This window comes from Chenopodium quinoa, unplaced genomic scaffold, assembly GCF_001683475.1.
Source record: "Chenopodium quinoa cultivar QQ74 unplaced genomic scaffold, ASM168347v1, whole genome shotgun sequence".
NCBI classification, from domain to species: Eukaryota; Viridiplantae; Streptophyta; class Magnoliopsida; order Caryophyllales; family Amaranthaceae; genus Chenopodium; species Chenopodium quinoa.
Window position 1 is genome coordinate 172,897 of NW_018744583.1, and position 14,870 is coordinate 187,766.

Here is a 14,870-nt window from a genome sequence, read left to right on the forward strand (position 1 = left end):
CACCGTGATGACGGCTAAGGCTAATTTTCAAAGTCACACAGCGGAAGTCTAAAAACAAAAAACCAACTTTTAAAAAAAATAAAACTTGAGTTCACAACCTCAAAATAAATGTAGAATAAAACAATCACAAGTTGGAACCAATTTAAACCCCCTTCTTAAAAACCAATTAAAAACAAATATAATATTGTTAGTCCATAAACAATAACCAATAATTCAAAAATATTAAAATTAAAAAACATAACAAGTAACTCTCTGCACTTTATCCCATCATGCTCTTCATGCTTCATGTACCAGTTACTTCCTCTTTATTTCAACTCTCTACTCACCATATAAATGGGTCATAGTAGGGTCAACCCAAAAGAAAGCCAAACATAAACACAAAAGTACAAATCAGCAAAGCTGAGTACATATGCACCATACTAACATGAATGTCCTAGCATCAAAATAAAAATAATAATTAAAACATGCTCGCCACACAATCACAAGTCAACTTATCTTTGACTCATAACTAACAATATTAATTATAAATAATAATTTTGGATTACGCATCGAATGGGTTTCCTTCCTTGAAAATAGCTCATTTAAATATTGAGCTTCCAATCAGGGAGCTACCCCAATTGGCACCTACTATGTCACCTTGTGACGGAATTCCAGTGCATTAATAATAAAAGAAAGTACAACGTCTTGTACCCCAGTAGAAGCTATGCTTAAATATAAAACCCCATAACTCCCCCCATATGTTCATACTCAATGTATATACATTCCAAGAGTTTTGGTGCGTATCCTCTTACACTTTACGCGATTTACAAATTTAACTTGTGATGACTCAAACCAATCAATCAAGAATAAACATAGCAACACTCAATACATACTTCCAAATCATTCTTGAATCAAATAGTGAGCACATACTATTTATTTTAATTAAGGTTCCTTGCCTAGTTTTGTGCACAAAATTGCACGATTACTACCTTGGTGCATAAAATGCACTACTAAACTTCCTTGACGCAAACTCAACTTACATGAGTGAGTAAATAAATGAATTAACTTCTTGACTAAACACCAATAATAAATGGGTGGGAGATAAATTTATGAATCTATAAATAACCTTGCTTATTAAATACATGCCTTCTTGATACTTGAAAATAAAACATACTTCCATGATTCATACATATTCAACTTATATCATGCCTCAAATAACATATTCACATGCTTGCATAACAATCATGCTCAACCAACATCAATTTCAAGCATATAATCAACCAAACATGCTACTAAATCATCACTTAAATCATACTTTATGAATCCTAGCATGATACTACGCATACACAAATATTCTTGTGCACATACGTACCTTGAATAATGCCTAAATTCGGCCACACTCGCTAGAAATTACCTAGCTCAAAGCTTCCTACAAATAAGAATACATAGCTATAATTAATCCACTATTCTCACAAATTTCCAACAACTATAATAATCTTTAAACCTTACTAATTAACCCAATTTAATGACATAAAAGCCATAAAACCTTTTTTTTAAGTGGGTACTTCAAATCCAATAAAAAAGACTTAATTTTTATGACTTACATAAATTCCACCATACTTATTTAATATAAAACATCACTAATAGACTAGAAAATCATATTTAAATCATTAAAACCTTTTTCCCTTTTATGGTTAATCAAATCCTAACTCAATAATTAAAAAATAGTGTGCATAGATAAATTTCAGCATTAATTTGAGGGCTTTAAACTCATTAAAAACATGTTTAAACCATAAATTAAACAACAACAACCTAGGATCAAACCCTAACCATAAACATTTTATTCCCAAATCCTAGGGTTTGTAAATTAGGGTTTTTGATTGAATAAAAATCTGAAAATTATATAAATAATTTAACAACATCAAATACCCAAAATCAATACCAAAACATAATCAAAATCATGTTTTAAATTAATAAAAACAATAGAATTAAATTAGGAAGAGAAAAAGTTTTTTTTTTTTATACTACCATTCCGCAAAAGAGGAGAGAGAAGGAGGGGCTGGCGCACGGCGGTGCGCCGACTGCTGTTGCTAGCCGCCGGTGGTCACTGGTGGCTGGTGGTGGTGTCGGTGGCTGTCGGCGTGAAGGGAGGAGAGAGAGGCGTGGGGAAGAGAGGGAAAAAGAAGAGGAAAAAAAAGAGGAAAAATAAGGAGAGAAAGGAGAGAGAAAATAAAGAGAAAAACTTTGAAATTTTTTTTATGAAATCTGACAATTATGATTTTAGAGTGAAAAATCTGAGGTTTTGAAGTATTTATACTCCCTTTTTAAAACAAAAACTCATAATTACAAAACTGCCATTATTAAATCCTACTCCCCCTTGACTTCTTCCTTTGAGGCCAATTTATAGAGCTCTTAAGTGTCCTCAATCTCCCAACAAGTTGATCCAACTATTTAAATAAAGATTACCTAATTCTAAACACTTTTATTGTCTCAATTAATGACCCATATTATTTTATGCACACTTACATAATATTTAAATAATTAATTTCTTTTAAAACAAAATAAATCATTTTAAACTATAAAATAAATAATAAATTAAATAAATAATTTATATATATATATATATAAATATTATAAAATACGGAGTATCACACCAACGTGACACATGTTCAATATAGCCTGGTTAACAAGTGAATGGTTTCTTATTCTATTTTTGAATATATTTTTGTCAAATGTCGTTTTAGTTAGAAAAAATTGAAATATAGTTTTATTTTTAGAAGACCAGTCAAATATCTTATTATTCATGTTAATTTTTCCTTAACCTATAAATTTCTTTTGAAGAAAAGCCAATTTGTCATTATATGTTATAAATATTTAGACCTTTTGTTTCTCAACTAAGATTAAAAAAAAAAAAAAAAAACCTTCTTATTCTATAGTTGGTGTGTCTTAGTTAAAAGTGTTATCAGGAAAAAAAAAAGTAAAGAATAAGTAAGATATTGGATAGCATCCTACATGTTCGAGACCCTACGTATTACAAGTGTGATAGATCCTTTTATATCTTAATTCATGCATTTCATGTTTACCACAAAAAATAATAATGCTGGTAGAAGGCAGAAAGCAAAAGCGCAGCAAAGTTCTAGATTCTTACGTGAACATCGTAAAACAATTTGGATCAATCGAGACGCTAGGTAGTTAGTTTTCACTAATTGTTACTAATATTTGCTAATTTTCAGTGTATTATATATAGATTAGTATAGTATATTCAATCAATCAAAGTTGACTATATGAACCAAATTTAATTATTCCGTGTAATCATCGACAAAGATACTCCCAAAAACTGATTTTATGCTTCAAACAAAAACTTTAGGGCATGTTTGACATTGTTTTGTTTTTAGTTCTCTAATTTATTTGAAAACAAAACACCAAAAAATAGGAAACAAGAAAAAGATGATGTCATTTTTCAAAATTATCATGGTTTTAATAAATTTAACCAATTCATGAATCATGATTCATTATATGTCGTACTTCCTTCGTTTTTATTTACATGACACGTTTAATTTAAGCACACACTTTAAAGAGAAGAGAGAATATTAAATCAAGTGGGTAGACCGTGTACTTTAGCTTATTTAATCAAGTTTGTAGTGGGGTAAAAAAAAAAAGTTTCCCAAAATGCCAAAAAGGAATACGTTTCAACTAAATAAACTTCTCAAAAAAGAATATCGCTCAACTAAAAAAGAACGGAGGTAGTGTATTATATAATTGAAAAAACAAAAAACCAAAAAACAGAAAACCACTGCGATATGAAACGAGCCTTTTTAGTTTTGGTTGATTTACGACTTACAAATTTAAATTTTAACCACCCCTCCTTTTTAAGTATAAAATCAAAAGTTATGGGTAAAAATTTGAACAAAATTTACATGATTTTTGTGATTATAAATTACCAAAATAATCAAAGTAGGATGTGTGAATGTTATAGCATGTATTCTGTCAAGAAAAAAAATGTTGTAATAACATGTAACGACTGTTTTTATTTTATGACATTTATTTTTTACCTGGTAATATATACAACTAATACAAGTGTATATAGTGATTATCTCTTTTATTTCATGGTCTCCACACCCATGCTCATACCCTTTATGCTACGAAGTACGAGTATTGTTTATATTCTCTCACATCCTTAACTTTCAAACACCTCAAGCATAATATTTGAAACATAACTCAACCATCTTAAACTTCAGACAGGTTAAAGTGTTGCAATTTAATAAATGACAGAAGTAACTGATAGTAAATGGAGGAAGATTGACAGTGATAATACTAAATTTCAATTATTAGAAACAGGGTTTAATTCAATCGATAAAAATAAATATGTTCAATTAAAATAAGGAGAAGCAAACATCATTTTAAATTAGTCTCGTTTCAGTTCAACTTATAGTAATATTTACACCATTTTTCAATACGTGCAACATCTTGTACTAGTTATATATCAATTCTACTACATTTAATACTAACATACTTCCTCTGTTTTTCTAAGTATTAATCCAATGTCGTCATCGGATATTTTATCATCTTCTAACCCCACCTTATATAACCTTATCAAATTTAATAATACTACCAACAATTAGAATGGTCAAGAAAGTTCAGGACTTGTTACACTGCCTTGATAATCACTTGTATAAATAGAATTTCTCCTTATAAACCAATTCAAGTTGTCAAATACAGTAACAAAAAAGTTTAAATACGTTCACAACATTAACAAATTCTAGATTGTTTTCTCATAAGGCTCAAAATAATGTCATTGGAGAGCAATTTAGTAGAAAACATGAAGAACATCACTTGAAAATTGGGATCCATTTTATTGGGCAGCACAATCATGTCCTGTATTAAACAGCCCAGTAGATTGGAAAGAAACACCAGAGAATCATGTCTTTATGGTTGATCTTCCCGGTGTTACGAAAGAGGATGTCAAGATAGTGGTTGATCAAGGAAGGGTCCTCCAAATAAGTGGGGATAGAGGTGGTGCCTCTGATCACCGGGAGGTGGGTTCTGAGGCTGCCAAAGACGGGGATAAATGGCACCGGATTGAGCGAAGCAGGGGTAAGTTCTGTAGGAGATTCCAACTGCCACAGAATGCTGAAGCTGATGAAGTTAAGGCTAATATGGAGAATGGTGTGCTTAAGGTGATTATTCCTAAACAAGAGATGAAGAAGCCTGAAAAGAAGGTTATTGAGATTGAGGAGAAATAATGAGATGACACTATAAGGTCTTACTTCGTTTGAAATCAATAATGGTTAAAGTTATGCATTGTAGAGTATATGAGTAATTGAATAAAGATGCTGATGTATTGTGATATTACTGATATATAATGTGTTGAGTGTTTGAGTTTTTGTGTTAAGTGAATACTTCCAATTGATTTGATATAATCTTCTCAAGTTTTAATTTTGAATTGCTCTGTAGCTTGATAACATTACAATTCAGGCTTTTCACATCAATTGCATATATATCAGTTGGTAAAGTAATGTTGATGTTACATATAAACTGCAAATATATGATTACTCCATCAAAAATAATTTCACATTGAAACTTCAAAGTATGATTTTAATTTTTAACCATCAGTGTAAAAACTAATATCTTCGCAAAGACTAATTGATTAATAGTTTTCAAAGGACATGAGATGGTTTCGAGTTGCTTCCAAGATAGGAAGTTTAACCTTTGTTGGAGGAAGGCTTGTGGCACCATAACTTTTTCGAGGATCAAAGACAAGGTATGTAATGTGATTGTTGTGATTCTCATCGTCGCTTTCTTCAAGAAAATACAGGCGTTGCCCTGCACCATACCCCTCAAGGAGTTGGTATGATCTTTCAGTTTGTTCCATTGTCAGGCAAAAGTCTTCAGTACCTGTTGTAATATTCAACATATTAAAAATACATCCCACTGTACAATTAATATAGTAATGCAACATAGTACTCCAGGAGGGAAAGGGACATGTCTTCGGCCAAGGATGGTGGCGACAGTTGGGGTGGAGGCAGAGGTGGTGGGGAGGGGAATCAGGGGGAAATGCAGGAGAATGTGTCATGTGTGCCCCTTTTAACAGATTAAACAAGGAGTTGATGTAAGAACTTACAGGCAGCAAGCTCCAACTGAGTTTGATAGATGAAATTCAGGACAGTAGAGAGCTCTTGTTCAAACTGATGAAAAGGCCCCCCTTCAAAATTCAGCTTTCGAAGCTTGCACAAACTCTCTCCCATCTCCATCATTGCACCCTTGTGATTCTGCATGCCCACTTTGTTTCTTAATTTTAGCCAGTCAAAATTCAACTGTAACCTGTTAGTTTACGTACTCTGTACGTCTAGAATTTATATCACATACTATTTCATTTGTATACTTATTTAGGGTGTCTGAATATAGTAATGGTTTATGAATAGATTTACCGATATGCTGGAACACAAACTAAGTGGATCACATAGGTAACAAATGAAAAGAAATGAACCAACAAAAGGGTATGATTGTCAAAACTTGTCATACAGGAGTTGGGACAATATGAAAACTAATTTCAATTAGAGGGAGTTAATAAATCACTATGTTTCCTGTCAAAATAAATAAATAAAAAATAAATAAATAAAAAAAATCACAACGTTTTATCTTCGAAAATCAGAATAAGTTGCTTAAACTACTTGGGGGTCACCGTCTGTAAATATTTTAGCGGGATGTGCAAGTTAATTTCTGAACAATAAGAGCCATGTTCTATACTTTGATTAAGTTATAGAGCACATTTTCTGTGAATGAGCAAGATTAATTTTTTTTTTTCTTAATAATTGCGATTTAAATTTTAAAAGGAGATTTTTTTATTAATGTTCTATACTTTGATTAAGAAGACGCAACCCACCTGGTTAAAGAGGTGATAGAAAGCAACAGCACATTGGAGGAGGGCATGAAGAAGGGTACGAAGAGGGTCGTATGATTCAAACCAAAGAGATTCAAGCAAGTCGTGGCATGCATAGTATTCCCTTCCATTGAACAGCTTCACTGCTTCTTCAAACCTCGAAAAATGATCGGAGCTAGAGTCAAGACTTGATTCTTCTTCCTCCTCGAAGGAGATGGAACGGTAGGATCTTGGCAGATGCCTTTTACCTCTTCCAGCATGGGGTATGTTGCATTTGATCAACCCAGTGACAGGTATATTAGGATTGTGAACATTCCAACTGCAGGTAATGAGACAACGTAGATGGTGAGAAGAAAAGGGTAGTAAACCAGGAGAGGCAAAAGCTCGTCGATGCTGTACACACAGCATTGCTTAGGTCCTGATTTCCTTCTGTCTCCTCTCTTCCTTGCTGACCACAAAATGGGATATTTCATGGGAGCATTTGTGGTGAGACCAAAGGCAGATATAGACACAAGACAGATATTTTATATGCTAGTTGCGTTAACTACTAGTAATACTACAAGAAGCCAATTAAGACGATATAACAAAGGACTGAGGATTTGAATACAAGAACACTATAATATCGACATTTACTGTTCAAAATCGTTTTACACAACCTTGTGATATTACGACATAATTACATCATAAACACATTTTATAAAACTACAGTATAATTGCGGCAAGACCAGATATTCATTTCAAACTTGAACAACAGACTACACATTAAACGAATAATAAAAATGCACCACCTCACAAGTAACAATGACATCAAGAATGACCCTTAGCTTATTGATATCAATGGATTTCTGCAGGGAATCGATTCCAAAAAGAATACAATAACAAGCATAGTATCTGCCGACACTCAAGAGGAGGAGCTCCCAGGATTTGATGGGTTAAAAGGAACTTGTTCAGCACAGGTGAGCGTTTCACTGGACCCTGCTTCTTCTCGGCCAACACCCAACAAGTCAAGGTAGTAAAGGTAGTGAGACATGATGTTGTTCATATCATCGACATCACCCTTCCCACAAACACCATCTCCATACAATATATTCATGGTGGCTCCAAAGCCAGGGACACGCTTAGACAAAGTATCGTTCTTGGTAGGCTTCCAATCACCAACAAAAGCCTGGTGTGCTGATGGTTGTCCCTTCTTCAATGGTGTCATCCACTTCCAAATTGCAGCAGTGAAGGCAAGAGTTGCATTCTGCTCGATGTACTCTGGATGATTCAGCAAATCCTCCTTAAGTGCCTCACCTGCAGCTCCATAGTTGTAGTTCCTAGAAAAAGAGCATCAGCAATTAATAATATTTTCCATTTCATATAATATATACGCTGATTATACTACCTTCTTTTAACATAGTCATTGATCATAATCATATGATCTCAGAGAGTCAAGCAAGATATCCAATTAAAAAAAAAATCTAACATTTCTAATTATCACTTGAATCTTTACTTCACCTGAATGATCTAAACTTGTCACCCATTCAACGATCTAAACTGAGCCTTTTGGCCAATAACTCGTCATTAAATAAAGCATTGATTTTGTATTTGGGGAGGGGACTAGGGAGAGATGATAAGGTATAGCTAAAATTAAGCTTTAATTAATAGTAAGAGGAAACAATATCAGCATGTCTAAATATCTAGTGTAACGGTAGAAGACACATGTCAGATCTAACAGAAGATCACAGGTTAGAGCATGCACACAAACAGTCCTCTAAACACTCGTGGAAGATCAAACTGATAATAATTGGTAAATTCATAGTTCAAATAGATTTCACCACTAAAAGTCGCACAAGGCAGCGTGACAAAGGGGTAAGCAACAAAATTAATGTGGCAATTTACACATACCAGTAAATGGGTATAGCCCCTCGGCCATAGTATTCAGCTCCAGGTGCGCAGGGGTAAGTATACTTGTAACTGTCATCACAGTATGATTGGCTTGGGCTCATTTCCCTTTTATAGCAAAGTCCCCAAGCAAATGGTCCACCAGTGGCAACTCCATAGCCGCCTGATACACACAAAATCATTTTAAGCCTCATACGATCAAAGACAATGCAAAATTTCCAGCAAAAACCATTGTATTTCAACCAGCCTCATTACAAACAGAATATGGATATCAAATAGATCATTCAGGAAATTCCCAAACCACGCAACACACAGAATGAAAGTCAACATCAACTTAATATAATCAAATAATATAGCACAATTAGGAACCTCACGAAGATTGGAGACATACTCGGCAAAAATTAGCTTGGAATCACGGTATCCAGACCAATTCTGACCATCCTATATACAACAATTCGTCGCTTTAGCTAAATCGAGTAGCAATTGAAGCAACTACAATGTTATAATCCATCAATATGCTCAAGTACACAGATAAAAACACCAAAGTAGTTCTAGCACAATCAATGTTCCAAAAACAGTAATTTAACAATCTACATTTATAATTATAATTTAATCAAACCCTACACCTTACAACCTCTCAACAACATAACTCTTCTTCAAAAATCAACAAACCCAACAATGATACATTATAACCAAAGATCATCATCCAAAAACATTTACAGATCATAAAATTATATCAAAACAGAAACCATAATTCAATAAACTCATCAATTAAACCAAATAAAAACAAAAAATTCAACAAAATCAATCAATAAAAGCCAAATTAAACTCAACAAATAAACAAAAAGATTGAGAAATTACATGAAGTTTTGCTGCCGACATGACCAAGAAAAGCAGCAAGCTCCCTCATACCCATAAGTTTACCACCAGTAGTACAAAACCCAAGATGTTGAAACAACGAAGAAGCAGTAATAAAGGATTGATAATCCCAGAAATAGGCAGCATGAGCTTCTGGAAGATTCCTTTTGGCAAACAAATTCTCAAATTGGTAAGTTTGAAAGAAATCCGAAATTGTCTCATTACAACAGTACTTAGACCATGTGCCACACTCCCATCCTCTAGTACAAACCTTCTTCCCCTTCACCTTCTTGACCTTCGTCTCCTCGGACATATCCGCCATCGCTAAACCCGCCATTAACACTACCGCCAACAACACCACCCACACCGCCGACACTTTCCATGCCGACATCTTCGCGAAAATTGAAATGATACACAAAGTTGCGAGGTGGGATATATGAATTAAAAAGGAAGAGAGAGAAAATGATGGATTAACAGAGAATTGAATTGATTGCTTTAAATGGGTGTTTTGGATCTTGAGTAGGGTGGAAGGGAAGAGAGGAGAGAGAGTGAATGTGTGTGTGTTTAAGAAGGAAGGAATTGGGAGGTGGGCTATGGTTGTCGAAGTAGGAGAGAGAAAGAGGAATGTGGGGTCAGAGTGAATAAGATTGGAGATTGGATAGAGCTCAACGGTGGAGATTTGAGTTGGTGGGTTTATTGAGTTTAGCTTTAAAGACAGGCTGGTTGAGTTTTGAGTAATGTAATGCGAAGGCGACGACTCAACTCCTTAGCACCGACAGCCAGCTCCACAGTTGTTTATGCTTAACTATACCTAATTAGTAATTTCAAGTGTTTGATTAGTGTAATGTTATATTTTTTTTATGAAGGTCACATGTTATTGATGTATTTGACTTTATATAGGAGGAACTCCTTTAATCTCTATTTTTTTTTACCTTATTGTGAATTTATAGGTCAAGCTTTAAGAACTTTGATAAAATTCCCCTTAATTTATAAGAAATAATATTGTGATGAGGATCTTGTTAGATACGTCTCATTGTATTCTCCTTCTGTCACAACAACCGTTGAGAGCAACCTTGTATGCTCCTAGTCGGCGGTGGCGGATCCAGGATTTTAAACTATGGATAACATTTAACAATAAAAAAAGGAAAAATTGTCAATAATAATACAACTTTTGGCCCGTTCTTTTTAAAAAATACAACCTTTGTTTATACATGAAAATTACAGCCTTTGAAGGTCTCAATTTTAAACAAGCCAAAAAAACTTGTAACCGGCTAAACAAGTTGTCCATGACACGTGTCGTCATATAATTGGTCTAAATTGATACTTTTTTATTTTTTTAAAAAATGATATTTCTTTTATTAAAAAAAAGGCCCCAACCCCCGATCAGCAACCCACGCCCAACCCCCTCCCGACTCATCGAACACCATACCCAACCCCTTGAAAGGAATGGTGTCCTTCCAACAAGTGTATTCTTCCGATAGAGGGTTCAGAATTATTATAGAGTTAATTCTTCAGTAAGATCAAGTGATCGGAATGCCTAGGTGGAGGCCGCTTCCGATCAGTAATATAGAGGTACAATTGATATTACAGCTTAATCTTAACTGAACCCTTCGGGTCGAACCCAATCGAATCACCGATCCGAGACGACGAATTAATCCGAAAGGATTTAATGAGTCGACAGAGTTTTACGAATACAGACGTCGGATATCGAGCCTAGGGCGTCGAGACCGAGCGTCGCAAAATCACAAGCGACAAGTACGAGTGTAGCTGTAGCACCACAATGGTCTAACCATGTGGATGATAGGCTAGTTCGAGCTAGCATGCACCTAGCATGGCTAGGCGCAAGCCTAAGCACACTAGGTGTGCTAGGCGCACCATCGCAGCCCTAGCATCATGCCTAGGCGCTATCGCAGCCCTAGCATGATGCCTAGGCACCATCGCAAGCACTAGGCAGCCCATCGAATCATCACAGCACAAGCACAACACCATCGCATGGCTAGGCCAGTGCGCGTGTGCGTGTGCTTGTGCCTTATCCTATCGCATCAACACAGCAAGCATGGTTGCGCACATGCGTGCCTGGGTGCTAGGCACCATCGCAGGCCCCTCGCACAAGCACAACACCATGGTAGGCCCTATGTGCGTGTGCTAAGAAGGCATAGCAGCAGCATCATGCGAGTGGTGCGAGGCTGATGCGAGGACAGTGCGTGATGCGTGGTGCGATGCGTGGTGCATGGTGCAAGGCCAGTGCGCATGATGCGAGGCAAAGGGGCCAGCATGCGTGGCTCGCTAGCAGCACGCATGCTGGCCATGCTAGCAATGGTGCGAGAGATGCTGCGAGAGATGCGAAGGCCAGCACCAGCGCCTAGCACTGGGCAGCACCAGCGCCTAGCATTGCCCAGCACCAAGCATGCGAGGCTGATGGGCAGGCTGGCGCTAGCTGGCTGGGCTGGCTGGCACTGCTAGCTGGCAGCAGCCCAGCAGCACTTGTTTGAGCCGGTTTTGCATGTGGGGACCATTGCTTGGAGCAATGGCTTGGGGATCAAGGCAATGCATGGTCCCCCCCAAGCCTTTGGTCCTCACTTGGCTTTCTCTATTATTGTGCCATGTGTCGATTTGTGATTGAATTGATTAATCATTTAATTTTGGAATTAAATAATTATCATTTCACCAACTCTCCTACATTGATGGGAGATTGAAAACCAAGGATTCATTTCCTTATAAATACCCTTTAAGGGTGTTAGGAAATGAACAACCTTGAGTGGAATTAATAAGGCAACTCTAATTAAGAGTAAACCTTTGATTCGTAAAACTCATAGTTTTGTTTTGTCCGGGTCTTGACTAACCTTCAAGACTTAGGACGCTCGGGTCTGGTCGAGGGTACGATCCGTCGGAGATCTCTAGTTTCGGGATTTTGAAGTAAGAGCTCTTCGGGAGCGAAGCACGCAACAAAAGGTATAATTCTTGTTTTTAGTCTTGTGTGATTAAGTTTATTATGCTTTTTAATTGCTTTAATTAAGGGGCGGGTCTTGGGGGGTTTCCTTCCGCGTAGTGTCGGTCACTACGAAACCCTACACCCCTTTCCCGGTGTGTAATACCCTATATTTTTGAAACGTATTTTCTAATTAATTAATTAGTTAGTATATTCTTAAAAGGGTTTTTTAGTAATTTAGTTTACTATTTGAATTTTGGAGCCAAAATGATATTTGAATTTTGGTGCCAAAAACATTTTAAAACTCAATTATTATTTTGGTTTTTGGATAAGATTTATTGTCCATTTATCTTATTTTAAAAATTGGATTATTTATATATATTTTGGATATTTTAATTAATCAAAATTTATATTTTCTTATTTAATTTAAAAGGGCCTAATTTCCCTAATTAATTAGCTAGGATTTTTGGATTTTTTAAGTGTAGAAAATCTAGTTTTCTTAGTTAAATTAATTAGTGAATAATTGGTATTTTTCTAATTATTTATTTTATACAAAATATAGTATTTACATAATCATTTTTATTCCTTAAAAACTAGCAAAATAATTGCCTAAATAGATAAAGGGAGGTTCGAAAATATGAGCTTAGGAAAGCTCAAATTTTCGGCCACCATATTGTATTTTGAGCAAAATTATTTTGGTAATTTTTGTATTTTAATTATCTTCTTCAATTCTATTATTTTCCTTAATTCTTATTTTCCATCTCCTAAATATTGGATCATCTTATTTCCCTACCTTAAACCATTCTTGATTATTCCCCAAGCAAAGCCACTTACCATTTAATATTTCATGACTACATATTTACCTTATTTCTTCATTACTTAATCACCATAACCTAAACTTTCCATAATTCTTTAGCTCTCTTCTCCAAGTGATTTCCTTAAACCAATTTACCATAATTCTTCCTACATTCTCCTACCATTATCCTTGCATGAGCTAGCCTATAAATATCCCCTCATACCTCTCATATTCTTCACACCAAAAACTCAATTCTCTTCTTCTCTCTTACTCTTCTTTTCCCTCGACCTTTTCCTACTTTTCTTCTCCTCTTTTCTAAAAGAAAATCAGCCCATATATCTTTGGATCCAATTTTTGGGAACTTATGGTCAGTTTTGGGATTTCTCTATTTCACAGAAAATTGTTTCTCTCAAAACTTCCTTGAGGTTAGGCTCAAGAATCACCCAATTCGGAGTTATATTAAAGGAGTTATGGCCTCTGCAAGTTCTGCCTATTCTTTCCAACGCAAATCCAATTCTCTTTAATCCTCTTCATGGTTAATTTTTTAAATTATAAATACTTATTTCAAAGATATAATTTTATATTAAAGTATTATTTTAAAAGAGTTTTATAGTCCATGCACATTAGATTTGGGTTTATGTCTAAAGATGTCGTGATAACCTTATGGTTATGTTAATTGCAAGGTGTATTTGTGATTGAACTTTGAAAGTGCGAAGTGTTGATTGATATTCGGAATAAAGATACGTTTAGGTGGCTAGATACCTTCGAAAGTGATTGGTTTGAATAGCATGTTTTATATGATTTTATTGGTGATTAAATTAAATTGATTTGAAATAAAGTATGGTTGGATGAATTGATTTTAATATTTGTTTTAATAAATGTATTTTTGAAGGATTGATTTTAATAACATGTTTTGAATGGTTTGAAATTATTTATTTTTAAGGAAATTTGGTTTTAAAAAGTATGTTGGATTGTTTTAAAGAGTTTTTAAAAAGGTTTATCAAAGGAAGAGTTATTGATTTTGAAAAGTTATTTATATGAGATTTAATTTTCAAGTATTTATTAAAAGGTTGATTTTGAAAGCGTGTTGAATTAAATAAAAAGGAGTTTTGAGTTAACCTATTATAAAGGTTGATTTTATTCAAAGAGGAATTTTATGAGGATTTATTTAATTATTTATTAAAAATCTTTACAAGCATGATTATTATATTAATCTCACTATGCGGATTCATTGAAGACTATGGACTTTGTATGACCTAGTCTTTCTCCAAGAATAGCCTTGAAATAGAAGGAGACTAGCTTGGGGGGTGTGCACACTCAGAGAGGAGGTTGAGTTTTAGAAAATAATTGATTTTATTAATCATTATTATTGAGTTATTGGAATTATTTTGAGGATATTTGAGAATTGGTTTTTAGAAGAGGAATTGGTTTTCAAAAGAGGAAAAGGTTTTATAAATCGTTTCATCGAATTATTGAATTATTGAGAATTGATTTGAAATCATGAGTTTTGGAGTTCATTGGATTAATTATTGAAATTGGTTTTA

General features: G+C 34.6%; 3 protein-coding genes across 3 annotated transcripts; 1 reads left to right on the forward strand and 2 right to left on the reverse strand.

The window, feature by feature from the left end:
- Positions 1 to 4,244: 4,244 nt before the first annotated feature.
- Positions 4,245 to 5,408, forward strand: LOC110699499 (18.1 kDa class I heat shock protein-like). Its single transcript, XM_021876990.1, has 2 exons — positions 4,245 to 4,318; positions 4,805 to 5,408. The coding sequence occupies exons 1-2, from the start codon at positions 4,245 to 4,247 to the stop codon at positions 5,220 to 5,222; spliced, it is 492 nt and encodes a 163-aa protein (XP_021732682.1). The 3' UTR covers positions 5,223 to 5,408.
- Positions 5,409 to 5,511: 103 nt separating this feature from the next.
- LOC110699485 lies at positions 5,512 to 7,374 on the reverse strand. The gene is made up of 3 exons (XM_021876976.1): positions 6,863 to 7,374; positions 6,101 to 6,248; positions 5,512 to 5,874 (listed from the first exon to the last, which is right to left on the reverse strand). Exons 1-3 carry the CDS (start codon positions 7,265 to 7,267, stop codon positions 5,627 to 5,629), a joined length of 801 nt encoding a protein of 266 aa, XP_021732668.1. The 5' UTR covers positions 7,268 to 7,374; the 3' UTR covers positions 5,512 to 5,626.
- An 89-nt stretch (positions 7,375 to 7,463) lies between these two features.
- Positions 7,464 to 10,204, reverse strand: LOC110699484 (chitinase-like protein 1). The gene is made up of 3 exons (XM_021876974.1): positions 9,605 to 10,204; positions 8,747 to 8,906; positions 7,464 to 8,175 (listed from the first exon to the last, which is right to left on the reverse strand). Exons 1-3 carry the CDS (start codon positions 9,990 to 9,992, stop codon positions 7,761 to 7,763), a joined length of 963 nt encoding a protein of 320 aa, XP_021732666.1. The 5' UTR covers positions 9,993 to 10,204; the 3' UTR covers positions 7,464 to 7,760.
- Positions 10,205 to 14,870: the final 4,666 nt, after the last annotated feature.

What these genes read in the sequence shown, in the direction of transcription:
- LOC110699499 (XM_021876990.1), top strand. Translation starts at nt 4,245, where the DNA reads ATGACAGAAGTAACTGATAGTAAATGGAGGAAGATTGACAGTGATAAT. An exon ending in TTTCAATTATTAGAAACAGG is followed by an intron (nt 4,319 to 4,804) that starts GTTTAATTCAAT and finishes GAAAACATGAAG; the next exon opens with AACATCACTTGAAAATTGGG.
- LOC110699485 (XM_021876976.1), bottom strand. Translation starts at nt 7,267, where the DNA reads ATGCTGTGTGTACAGCATCGACGAGCTTTTGCCTCTCCTGGTTTACTA. An exon ending in TCTATCACCTCTTTAACCAG is followed by an intron (nt 6,249 to 6,862) that starts GTGGGTTGCGTC and finishes GTGGGCATGCAG; the next exon opens with AATCACAAGGGTGCAATGAT. An exon ending in TCAGTTGGAGCTTGCTGCCT is followed by an intron (nt 5,875 to 6,100) that starts GTAAGTTCTTAC and finishes ATATTACAACAG; the next exon opens with GTACTGAAGACTTTTGCCTG.
- LOC110699484 (XM_021876974.1), bottom strand. Translation starts at nt 9,992, where the DNA reads ATGTCGGCATGGAAAGTGTCGGCGGTGTGGGTGGTGTTGTTGGCGGTA. An exon ending in TGTCGGCAGCAAAACTTCAT is followed by an intron (nt 8,907 to 9,604) that starts GTAATTTCTCAA and finishes TGTGTGTATCAG; the next exon opens with GCGGCTATGGAGTTGCCACT. An exon ending in GGGGCTATACCCATTTACTG is followed by an intron (nt 8,176 to 8,746) that starts GTATGTGTAAAT and finishes CTCTTTTTCTAG; the next exon opens with GAACTACAACTATGGAGCTG.